The following is a 13,331-nucleotide window of genomic DNA, read 5'->3' as shown; positions in this document are numbered from 1 at the left end:
CTTAAAAAAATTAAGATTTTTTTTTTTTTTTAAAGAGACACAATTAACTTGAAGTCTAAACTTCGGCCTCTCGGCAGCCCACCCCCCAATCCACCACTGCCTTCTTTGGCTCCGGGGCACACAGGGACAGGGCCCCACACAGGTTGATTTGCCCCGGACCTCAAACCCCACACCCTGCTTGGGTCATCTCTGATGGGAAAGCAGTAGCACTTCTCTGCTGCCAAATGTCTGGGCCTGCAGGGAGCCTGGGCCCTGCATGCTGGATCCAGCACCCAGTTCCAGCACCATGTGGTTTCTTTTGTGCTCCTTTATCACAGTGGTTCTCAACTGGGATGCTGCTAAATTTAGAAAGGTTATGGAGGGATGCCTGAGACTAAAAATGCTGAGAACCATTGACTTAAGTCACAGCAATATGAAGGCCAAGGAATGCTTCTGCACTGATACATAATGACTCAAATCCAAGACAACTCTGATTTAAAGATGATAGCAATAATTGGATTCTAGAAATAGAAAATGTATAAATTTGTTATAATTTCCCATGTCTAGATTCTAACTATTGGAGGGTCATCTTAAATTCATACCCCCCCCACCACCATAGCAGGAAAAGCAGTGGCAGGGGCCAGGAGGTGGGGGAAGCAGTAGGGGACAGAAAGTAAGGGAGATAGCAAGGGGGCAAGCAGTAGCAGGAAGGTCAAGCAGCATGACCTCTATCTTCTATCCCCCCAGCACTTGCTCCCTCTCCCTGCCCCCCTGCTCAGTACCTACTCCCCCATTAGTAGCCAGGGCTGAAGTAAACACATGCTCCATGCTGGAGCACACCCACAGCCAGAGGGTGAGCAGCAAAGGTTGGGGAGTTTGGCAAGGCTGCAGAGGTAGGGGGCAGGCAGCAGCCCTGACTCTAGCTCCGGCTTTGGCCCTACCTCTGGCCCCAGCCCCAACCTGTGGTTGCCATCTCGTATTCAACCCCCACCTTGTACTTGTTCTAAGAGAAGGGTTTCTTTTTCCCTATATTAAATGGGGATGAAAAAACTCATCCTGGATTCAAGTAAATACTGTATATTTTCCCACAACTTACGCCATTCTACGTCAGCTGATATGAATAATCACAAAATCTTTATCAGTGAGCATAAAGCTGGCAAATCCCCTCATATCAGAGTTACGGATAAATAGCTATACAGCTGATAATCTCACTGCTCTGGCTTCTATCATTCTTAAACTCTGATCTGCTCCTGTACTTGAATGTCCAAAATTTTCAAGGTTTTGCATATGCTTTTTCAAGGTTTTGCATATGCTTGTATGTCTGTAATCTTCTCCATGCAGGATATGCATTTTCAGTGATTTGTGGTACACCCAAGCAGGCTGAAAGTCAGGCTAGAACATTATTCAACTAGAGTCTGGGCATACACACTGCTTTTGGCTATAGCACGGCCCAAGGTTCACTAAAATTCATACCAAGGATTTCTGACACAAGACCTCATCACAGATTCCATCATTTCAGAGCAAGACAACAAAGTTATTGTACCTTGATCAAGTATTTTTCCCATCTGTCTGCTGTGACAGACTTCCCAATCTTTCTCATCAGCTTCAAGTGAAGGTCCACCAACTCTCTGGGAACTGCAGTTTTGAGAGAAAAGAAAAGATAAATATTACAATGACCACCCCTAAATATTATCAGTGTACCGTGTTTAGATAATACATTGACAATCTTAGTAAGGTATTAACCATTCCAAACCCCACACCAAGATTTCTACAATAAAAAAGCAAAATCAACCTACATCTAAACAAAGAAATGTATTTTATTTAAAACCATAGCATGACCCCTACCCAAGGCACTCAAATGTCCTAATACATCAGTGATGACAAGAAAATCCCAGCAGCATTAAAATAATAATTTCACAGGAACTAAGCAAAACAGACACCTCCAAAATCTTTCATTAATCACAGGGAGCAGGCCCCCTCGAGTCTCTCCGAAACTCTATCAATAGTCATTCATAGCAACATCTCCAAATTCAGGCCCAGGGGTCAGACGCAGCAAGTTTCAGGGACCGAGCCCCCCAGAGAATGACTGTGCATCAATCCCCTCTCTTTTATAACAAGGGGGAGGGAAACTGGATCCAGCTTAAGGTCTCTCATCGACCACAGGGGCTGTAGTATGGCAAAGGCCCTAGCACGGCTAAACTATCAATGTACAGAGAGCTTAGTGATACAGAGATGTTTGCTAGTTCAGGGGATTTCTCTCACTCGGCATCTGTGACTTATAATTCCACCTGGCACCACCAAGTGGCAATGCTATGCAACAGCACTTCAGTAGGCTTTAGAACAGTGGTTCGCAACTTTTTCAGGGCCAAGGCACAAGAGTACCGCTTTTTTTAATGCAGCGATACCCCTAGCTGAAAGCCACTGTTGGTGCTGGCTCAGGATACCCGAGGGCATCTCAGCTGGGCTCAGCTGCTGGGAAGGACTGTGAAACTTGGATAAAAATGCCCTGTACTGCACACCCAACTGGGAAGAGCTGTGCCACGTGCACATACTGCTATATTATGGCTCTGATTAACCTAAAGCAGGCAGGAGCTGCCTCGGGCTGTGCAGCAATTTCCGGCCTGGCACTCCTGACACTCCCCCAGACAGAGGCGGGCAGGACAGCTCCACCTCCGCCTGCTTCCAGGAGGAGCGTAGGGGGTGGGGACAGACCAGGAAGAGCTGCACAGCACAAGGCCTGCTTCAGGCTGATTAGAGAGCCCTAATAGAGGGAAGTGGGGACATTTTTATCTGGTCACCGCCACTGCAGCACCCCCAAAGGGGCCCCCACAGCACACTGGTTGAGAACCACTACTTTAGGTCACTTTGACCATCTGTGCTTTTTGGGTTTTGTATATTTTTAGGAGCTGCTACAAAACTCAAAATTATTTGTGATTTGTCATCCAAGAACTGGGATCTACTAGTTTTTACAAAATCTGAACATTTTGCATATATACAATTTGCATATATGCAATTTGCATATAAGACTGTATAAAACTAGCTGTGTACAATATAGACATAAAACTTTACACTGTGTTTTTTAAAACCTTTCTGTGCTGCTCATTACACAATACTTTTTTCATAAATAAAAACCAAACATTATCAAACCTTTTGCTTCTAGTGGCCTTGATACACTGCTGTTACATGGCACAAGCCCTACGGCCTGATTCCTACTGACCTTTAGATTCACTAGCCCTGTTGTTGAAAAATTGTTTCTGCCATCACTATCACTTGCGTTAAATCCTTTACTCAAGACCTGAGTTATAGTGCAAATTTCCCCCTTTCATTTCCTTTGTACCCTCCAGCTAGCTAATAAGTATCTTTAAAACAAATGCCTTTTTTTTTTTTCATAAAGCAAGTTCAAAGTTTGTGGTTTAGGTGAGAAAGGTTATTTTTACTTGAACAGCAGCAGAACATTTATGTAACCAACAGGGGTCCGGGTTTTCTGTTTCCCATGGAAAATCATGTTTTTTCCCCTTTAAAGCGGGAAACCGATGTGAGGGTCGGTGCGGAGGAGAGACCCAGAAGAGACGAGTGAAGAAGTGAGGGGATCCCACAGAATAGAGGGGAGGGGAAGGAGCAGGACCAGTGGGGAACAATGCAGCGAGGGAGGGAAGGACAGGGAGGCGGAGCTGCCTGCATCTAGCTAGTGACTCAGGCACAGGCTCCCCACCACGGCTCAGAGCCATGCAGCTGTGCAGCGCAGAGCCACGGTGTTTGCAGCTCCAACTTGCCCACCTTGCAACCTTGCCCTGGCTCCTGGTGAGGGCAGCAGGAACCACTTCAGCTGGTGGAAAGTAAGGAGGCGATCAGCGCCCTGCCCTGCCCCAGAGAGGCTGCTTCTGCCTTGGGAGGCTTCCCTCCTTCCCCGGCTGGTCAGATTCCTGAGGCTGCCCATCAGCCCCTGGCTTGCCAGGAAGGGCAGACCAGGAGCAGGATGCGTGAGGTTTCTGGGCATCCAAACCAAGCCCAAATTACTGCTTGTAAGCTCCCAGGTGGCTTGGGTAGCAAGGGAAAGGGGAGGCAATTCCTCCCCTGCTTTCCCTCCTGGCCCCATTGTCTGGTCTCTGCACTCCAGGGTGAGTGGTGTCCCTCTCAACACAAATGTAGCTTAGAAATACATCAGGGGCTAGGCAAACAACTGTTCAGCAAAGCGCCCCAGGGGAAAACCAGGAGCAACGATCATGAACTACTGGAAGAAGGTTTCAGACTGGACATAAGAAAAAACGTCACTGTTTATGTGGAATAGACTCCCAGCGGGGGTGGTGCAGGCACCTACCCTGGAGATCTTCAAAAGGAGACTGGATCCACACCTTGCTGGGGAGATCTGACCCCACCAGTCTTTCCTACCCAGAGCAGGGGGGGCTGGACCTGATGATCTCACAAAGTCCCTTCTAGCCCTAAACTTTTGTGAATCTGTGAAACACCTCCATTGCATCTGCTGTATTCTCCCAGTTACCAGTCTGGGGAGCACAAACCAACCTAGGAATAGGGCTGTTGCTCTCAGGGCAGGCATTTACACCTATTGGGATCCTCATTCAAATTTACTGGGGCAATCCAGCACCATTGGCCAGGATGATGTAGCTGGGGTTTGTCCTGCTTTGAGCAGGATTAGATGTGACCACCCCAGGTCCCTTCCGGCCCTCGTGGTCTATGACTGCAATTGTAAGACATGGTCGGACTGCCTGGGACAGGCTGGGACACTTCCAAGCACAGGAACACCCCCACGTTTCTGCTGAGGGCAGTCTAACTTCAGCCCAGCTCCAGCAGAAACTCTTTCAGTCGGGCTTTGCTGCCCAGAAGTCCCAGAACAGCCCAGAGGCTCCTTACACCCCCTTCTCAGCATGGATTTAATAGCAGAAGCAGCATCTGGGCCAAGTCGCAAGCTACCGAACAGTTTGTTGTTTCAGCCAGGGCAGATTGCAGGTATTTTGCTACCAGTGTGTTAAATTTGCTTGCAGGTTTAAAGAGTGCGCTTGTCAGAAGAAATGAATATCTGCTCTGGGAGGCATCAGCCTTGTTTTTTAAATTATGCTTTTTTTCAGCTGGGGCCTGGGGGTGGGGGACAGGTGGGGAGGGCAGGGGGCTTCAGGACGGGAATGAGGGGCACCAGCAGGGGCAGGGCACCAGCATGTCAGGGCTGCTCGGTGCCACAAAGCAGTGGTGGTGGGGAACAGCCATAGCTGGACCCACGTCCTGCTGAGCAAAGGGGGCAGAGGGAGCTCTGATTTTCCATGATAAAAAAAACCCAAGAAAATCAAATGCCAAAATATGAAGGTATGTAGAATTTATTTTATTATAATGATTGAGACACTGGTAGGCTTCCAAACTGCTTTAAAATTGTATATGTATCAATATAACATTGTATTCTACTGATACCTACATATACAGGGAGTTTCATTTTAATAGTGAAAGAACACAGATTTTGGGGGGGTTAATCAAAGAATTTGGGGGTATTAATCAGAGAATTTTTGATTTTCTAACAGAGAAAACCAGGATCCTTAACGATCAATAGCCAGCAACCTACAAACCAGGTGCAGGCTAACATTAAATATAGAGACGTGTCTGTGTGAGCAGAGAGGCAGATTTGGAACAGTCTTTGAAGGGTCCTCCTGGGCCATCTAGTCCAGTTCAATTTTAAATGTGCATGCAAGCATGCGTGTGTGTTAGAGACAGTGGCTGCATGAGACAGAGGGAGAGCGCATGTTAGTGTGACAGCGTGGACATGAGAGAGTATGTACGAGTGTGAATGTGCATGAGAGCATATCCGAGTGTGTGTGACAGAAAAACACCCACCCCTGGAGCCTTTGTGTGTTGTGTACAGTTGTTTGTCTTTGATTTCTATACACTAATACTTCTTCCCTGGGTTTTCTTTGTAAGAGCTGATGCGATTCACTGTTGTTCCCAAGTGCCCGTTTTAAAAGAGGAGAGAGTGACTCTGCAAGGTGCCAGGCAATCCAGCTATGGATTTAGTTATGCACAAAGTGCTTCAAGGGTTTGAGCAGCACTGAAGTCAACCAAACTACTCCTGTGCTTTATGCCGAGCATGTGTTTATGGGTGGTGCTGGACTGAACCAGAGTACTTGACACCTTGCAGCCTGAGCCCTCACTGCTCTGTTCCCGAGGCACAATTTGTTTGATGTGAGCATTTAGTTTTTGGAAACCTAGTTTGAAGAAGCATGTCCTGTATTCTGATCTCAAAACTAGAATTCATGGTCATTTCGAAAAGCCCTTACTGAGGAGGAGTCAGTCATTTGAGGAAATGGGGGCGAGTTATAAAAAGCCCAAAGGAAAGTCAATTCTGCACATACTTAGTAGGTATCTAGCGTGCTTGTTTAAAACCGGCGTGGCCAACCTACGGCACAGATGCCACAGCTGGTATGGGCAGCCTCTGTGTATGACAAGTGGCAGAGAGGGGAGGGGACAGGCAGCACAATGGCAGATAGAGCTCCCTGTTTAGATCAGGTACGAAGCACAGGGCAGGGAACAGAAAGCAGAGTGGCAGATCAGAGAGGGTGTGGGGATAATCTGTGGTATACCTGTCAACAAAGTTGGCCCCACTGGTTTAAAAGAAACTATTTAAGGCCCCTCTATCCTCTGCAATCCTCTAGCTAACATACAAAACTCCAAATATGATGCAGAACTATGTACGAGAACTGCAGAAAAACAAAGAAACCGTCTTTGCCTGACCTATTCCAAAAGAGATAAATTTAAATAGGGCATACCATATTTACTCAACTATAAGACAACCCTGAATATAATGTAGCCCCCCAATAATTAGATTCTATATATGGGAAAATTATACATAATTTTCCAGGTACAGAAATTAATTATTGGAGGTTTCCCTTGAATTTGTCCCCCTCCCCATGCTACAGCAGGGATAATAAATCGGGGGGGGGGTCAGAAAGTCCCCTTGCCGTCTGCCCCCCATCTTCATCCTCCTGCAACCTCTTGTCCCCTCCTTACTGTCAGATTCCACTCTCCTTGAACATATGGAAGTAAGGGGAAAATTTGACAATGATGACTTTGAAATAACCCTGCCTGGACTCATCCGAATACAGGACAATCACTATGGGTATCCACAGACTTAGTTCATCCAGAACTGATGCATTTTGGTTTTTCTGACGCTGCTGCAAGTTTTAGCACAGGTACTTCATAAACACATTTTTAAGCAGCACCTTGTACCTACCTGTATATAGTACAAATTATGCATTATATTAGTCCAAAGCTGAAAGGCTCATGATTTACCATTAAATGCACTGGGCTAGGCCCCAGCAGTCAACAGCATTTTAAATAGAAATATAAATAGAGCTTAAATAATTATCCATTTAAGCTCCTCTAATGATATCAGTTAAATGGTTAACCAATAACGCATGCCTAGTATCCATGTGCTTCAACTAGTCCCCTCTCCCTCCTCCTTCCCTCTCAAGTCAGGGGTGTGCTGCAGGAACTTTAGGAATCCAGAGGTGGAGCTGCATGCTGCAAATAGCCGCCTTCCTGGGGCGGTTATTCCTGTGCTCCTTCCCTTGCCTACCAGACTGTGTCCGATGCTAAACGTTAAGTGCGATGCATTAACAGTATAAATATACTTACTGTTTAACCATTTAACTGTTTAACTTTTCACATCCCTAGTTTCAAGCCATGGTGACCCCATAGCTCAGCTCTGCTCAGTATGTGTATGTACTCCAGATTTCCCCCCACAATGGACCTATGTGCTAATAAGCTCTTGCTCATGACAAACTAGATTTTCTTGTCATGAGTGTTGGGATCCTCCAAAAATGTACATGCAGATAAGGCAGAGGGCAACCTAATCTGGCTTCAACTCATGGGGAGGGAGGCCACGCTAATAACATGTACCAGGAAGAGAGGACGCAACAGAGGGACTCCTGTTGAACTGTTTGGTGACATATGCCAAACATTTCAGGCTTGTGGAGAAACAGGAATCACTGCAAAAGGGAAAGAAAGACTGTGCAAGAGAAGAGGAAGTTGAAATGTATTCAATGTAGTGGCTCACCATGACTTAAAAGTCAGTGCCACAAGGGACTGACAGCAATGGGCACTATTACATATCTTATTCAGATGGGCTGCACCTATCCTTGTGGTAGGTTCCCATCAGTAAGTTTGCCCAGTATGGACCATGTGTTTTATATTCATGCTCAGGGTTGACTGCATTTAATCAACTCCATATTTGGTTTCTATTACTGAGAATGTGCTGCTTTTGGCAGCAGCTTAGTGACAGACAATGTATTCAATGAGGTTTCCTTATATGAGAATATATAAGACAAAGAACTTCTTTTCCCTGTGCTGATTGGGGGAAAAACTGTGTCTTATATTCAAGTAAGTACAGTACTTACTTATGTTACTTACAAGAGATAAATATAGGAGGGCACCCATCACCCCAAACACATCAACCCCCGCCCCCAGCAATCTACAGGCCCACAGATACCATCCTCAAAAACCAGACCCTCAGATACCACCATGTCTGCTCTGAGGGGAATATTTGTGACATACATCTTGCCAAACTAAATTTGAGAGATTAACCTGGAGTTATACCTTGATGCTGCAGCAGACTCAAACCTGCCACTAAAAAAAGCTGACAACAGCCATCCTACATAAAAGGAAAAAGTGGTATCAGCCATCTCAACAAGAGCTACCTCGCAGGCACAGCACCGACAACACAAGAGAGAATCAAGAGAGCACCAGAAGACCAATATCATTAACTTCTCACGATACTGCTTACCCCACTCTGAAATACCTGTACTCTCCAAAGGCCTGAACTTCTGCCCAGGGAAACAACCTGATAAGATGCTAATAGGGGGCGAATTAGAAGAATTCAACTACAAACTTCACCTGAAAGAATACAACCAGTAAAGAACCACTTCTGACAATCTTCCTACCACAAGAGCTAAAACAAAAAGCAACAAAACATCTGACCGGACACCTCCCTGTGGCCAGGACCACACATCGCACTACTACATGGACTGTTTCAGGGAGAAAGCTAACACCAAAATACTCAACAAAAGCCAGGAGCACCAGAGAAAAGCCATGCAGTTCCTAAGATCCAACAACAAAATAGTAACCAAACCAGCACACAAAGGGGGAGCCATGGTCATCCTCAATGGTAAAGACTACATCAGTGAGGCTAACAGACCATTGTTGGACACCAACTACTATAAAGAACTTGGTTAGGACCCCACACCAATATTTGCTCTGGTACTGGAAAATAGGGTTAGGTATCTGATCAGTCAGATAAAATTTGCTCAATTAACCAGTCAAATATTGGTCAAAAATTGTAAAAAATTGCCAACAGGTCCAAATAATACACAGAAAAAAGCAAGTTTTCTATTAAGACGTGTCAACAAACAATAAAAAATCATGTCTGTCAAGAAAACTACCAAAAAGTATAGCTTTTTTGTAAAACTGCTATAATCTTTGACCAGTCAAAAAACATGCAGTCAACTGGCAAATCAACTGACAATATCTCACCAATCAATTAACCGGCTTGCCAACCCTAATAGAAAATATTATCCAATCCTTTCTGCAGCACTTCAGGGAAAAAAAATACTGCTACTAATACTCCCCCCACACCCTCCTCTTCTGTGCCAGGAACATTTAATATGCTACCCAAGGTTCACAAAGAAGGCAACTCTGGCAAACTCCACCATATTCAACTGTGACACCCTGATTGAAGAGCAATCAGAATTTAGAGAACCCATTTGGGACCACTTGTCACCCAAAGAGTAAGTTTTCTACAAGACAAAACAGACTTTCTCAACAAGATTCAGAACATCAACCACCTCCCTGAGAAGGCCATACCTGCAATCATGGATGTCACAGCCTGTATACTAATATTCCACACCACGAAGACCTGCTTGAAATACCTACAGGAAAATGGACTACACTCAGATTTCAGCCACAGAATGTTGCACAAATCATCCATTTCATCCTCCCCACAACTTCACTTTCAACAAGCAACAACTTCTCCAAACCATGGACATAGCTATGAGCCCAAGCACAGCTCCCCAATATGCCAATCTCTTCATAAGCCACCTGGAAGAAGAGATTTTAGAAAACTGCACCACCAAACCTGCACTGTAACTGTACAACATAGTTGATATTTTCATCATCTAGACTACACACCTGGACTTATTAATTGGCTTCCACGGCAGGTTTAACAACTACACCCTTCAAATCAAATTCTCTCTTGAATATGCCTACTACTATCAGCAACCAAGGTTCTTTGGATAAATGCGATATCTTTTATTGGACCAACTAAATAGGCGGAAAAATTGTCTTTGCAAGCTACTGGGCACAAACACCTTTCTTCAGGCATAGGGAGAGTCTGCTGTTGTTTTGTGTTCACTAATAGTTCCAACTATTTAGTTGGTTTAATACAAGATATCACATGTACCAAAAGAACTTTGTCTGCCTATCTCTTTAGACCAAGATGGCTACACCCAGTGCCCCTACACTAACATCAACTTTCTAGACACCACAATCTACATAGAGGAGGGCACCCATCACCCCAAACACATCAACCCCCACCCCCCCAGCAATCTACAGGCCCACAGATACCACCCTCAAAAACCAGGCCCTCAGATACCACCATGTCTACTCTGAGGGGAATATCTGTGACATATATCTTGCCAAACTAAAAACTGCCCCGTTAGCCGCCAAGGACAGTCCAACAGAGAAATAGGCCATATCTTTGAAAGAGTCACCCAGACACCCAAAGCACCCTACAACACAAGAATAAAAAGCCCACTGCTGGCACACCCTTGGTTGTCACATATCCCCATGCTTGAACCTAAGGAAGGATCATCAAGTTAGTACAGCCTATATTCTGGAAAGGGACCAGATCTTAAGAAAAATATTCCCAGTGTCCCCCACCCCTGCTCCTGGCTTTCAAACAGACCCCTAACCGTGGCCAACTTATCATCAGAAGTAAACTTTCTACTGCTCAATAGGCACCTAATGGAACCCAGCTCTGCCTTAATAAATGCAAGACCTGTCAACACAACTCTACTGGCACAACAACCAACACTCCCTGCAACAAAACCTTCAGAATCCACAGATCATACATGTATCTACCCCAGAACATCCTAACCTCCTCCAGTGCACCAGATGCCCTCATGACAACTATTCAGGGGTATAGGTTCTCGCCGTGTTGGTCTAAAGGCATAGGCAGACAAGGTTCTTTGGGTAAATGTGATGTCTTTTATTACGCCAACTCAAATAGTTGGAAAAATTCTTCTAAGCAAGCTTTTGGGTACAAACATCCTTCTTCACACTGAGGAAGTCTGGCAAGTCTGTGGGTAGAAACCAAACAAAAACGATATACCAGAGCATATGAGCGCTGAAAACAGATAAAGGACCGAGACACAGAACACAGGCAGGAGAATACTTTTCAATTTTCACAGCGGAAGTCACTTGCTGACTGACCTCCCAATTCTTGTGCTCTAAGGAAATCTACCCAATACCCCTACAAGATGATCTTGGGAACAGAAATTCATTAGCCTGTAGACACTAAGTACCAGGGACTTCACAGGGGCAATGACTTCACAGTCCATTATAAACCAGCTGATTCTCGCTAACCTCTGCACTTCACAGGTGATAAGAACCCTCCCCAAACAATCTTGTGCCTCCTTTATGGGGCCTTTACTGCACCTCTCCTGCCTGTTAGCTACCTGATTATTTATCTTATAACCTGTTTTTGTTCACACCTGGAGTTTTACACAAGCTTTTCTTCCATCTGCTACTTAAATCTGCTGCACTTGCTTCTGTGACAGTCCTAAGGAGATACTTAAAAGCTTGCCTATGTCTATCCTAACTGTGCAGCTGGTCCAATAAAAGATATCTCCGACAAGTATTCTTGCCTATTTAAGCCTTACTTGGTTTGGCCCTTGAAATAACAGAACCTATCAGTAATGTTGTTGCAGCACTCACTTTTTACAATACAGTTCAGATCGTTTCTTATTTTTCAATGTTTCACAGTTCGTAGGGTTGGAAGGGACCTGAGCAGATCATCAAGTCCGACTCCCTGCCATGGCAGGAAACAGTACTGGGGTCAAACAATCCCGGCAAGGTGTTCATCCAGCCTCTTCTTAAAGACCCCCAGGATAGGAGTCAGACAGACTTTCAGTATGTTCTTACAGACTTTCCTTCATGTACCGCATTATTACGAACAGTTGAACAATATTATGAAAAGACAGCAAGAAGTGAAAAGTTAAGCTGGTTGTGACAATTCAGCTTACACATTTGAAATACTTCTGTAATAAACTGGTCACTTCCCTACCAAGCATCCAGAAGAATTAACAGGATTTCAGTGCACGTTCTCTTTGACATTTCATAGAGCCAGAGAATGTGTCAGAAAGTTAAGTCCAGTTAGCAGCCACTGAGAAAAAAGAGTTTGAAAAGCAGACTGAGCAACCAGATTGCCTAATCCAGGAGTGTCAAAGATCTGGCCCCACAGGGACCCATCATCTAGCCTCCAGTGCTCGCTCTGGATCTTGAATTTACCCATTCACCCCATGCAGCATGCATAGGGACTAGGACATACAGAGCCCACTCTGGGACCCATACTGTATGCAGCGTCCTTGTGGGGACAGTCTGTGACCCATTCCCCAACTTGCTGGATGCAGCACCCACTCCAGCTGGTTTGGGATGTGAATCACATGCCGTATGGGCCCTGGACTGGCTGGAGCAGGTGCCACAGGTGGTGTAGTTCTGAATCAGCCAGAGCACATGCCGAATGCAGCATCATCGCTGGCAAGAGGAGGGGGAAGGAGAGGTCTGTGGGTCCCGCACATGCTGGATCCAGCTTATGCTCTTGCTGGTCTAGAACGGCACTGCATGCGGTGCCTGCCCCAAACCAGCTAGAGCAGAGGCTGCATACAGCTTGTGTCCCAGACTGATCAGAGCAGGCACCACACATGGCACAATTCTGGACCGGATGGAGTGGGTGCTGGATCTGGCATCTGTATGCAATAGGGGGGTGTCCACAGACCCAATCCAGCCCACAGAGCTGGTCCTACGCTGTTTATCCAGCCATTGGAAGAGTCTCACATCACTCATTTAGTCCATGGGTCCTGATGAGTTTGATACCCCTGGGCCTAGACAACACCACAGCAGAAGCCTGGAGAGATGAAATGCAAGCTGCTTCAGCTGATACAGCTATCATAAAACTGCACATCCATAAGTATATTATTCAGTTATGAGCCACAAATGTGTGTATTTTGGGATGGGAGGGACAGGAACAAGGAGCATTTAATGGAGACACAATAAACTAATGTTGTTGCAGGTGTTGGTCCACC

The 13,331-nt window shown here is 45.5% G+C and overlaps 1 protein-coding gene across 1 annotated transcript in view; it reads right to left on the bottom strand.

The window, feature by feature from the left end:
- Window positions 1-13,331, bottom strand: part of RSF1 (remodeling and spacing factor 1) — a 103,863-nt gene that overhangs the window by 47,356 nt on the left and 43,176 nt on the right. The window contains exon 2 of the mRNA XM_019530434.1: window positions 1,523-1,614. Within this exon, the coding sequence (XP_019385979.1) occupies window positions 1,523-1,614 (92 nt within the window). The remainder of the gene's footprint in view (window positions 1-1,522; window positions 1,615-13,331) is intronic.

The sequence above is a fragment of the Crocodylus porosus genome, unplaced genomic scaffold (assembly GCF_001723895.1).
Source record: "Crocodylus porosus isolate Cpor-Errol unplaced genomic scaffold, CroPor_comp1, whole genome shotgun sequence".
In the NCBI taxonomy this organism is placed as follows: domain Eukaryota; kingdom Metazoa; phylum Chordata; order Crocodylia; family Crocodylidae; genus Crocodylus; species Crocodylus porosus.
Note: the sequence above shows the minus strand (reverse complement) of the source record. Positions and strands in the feature narration are given on the sequence as shown.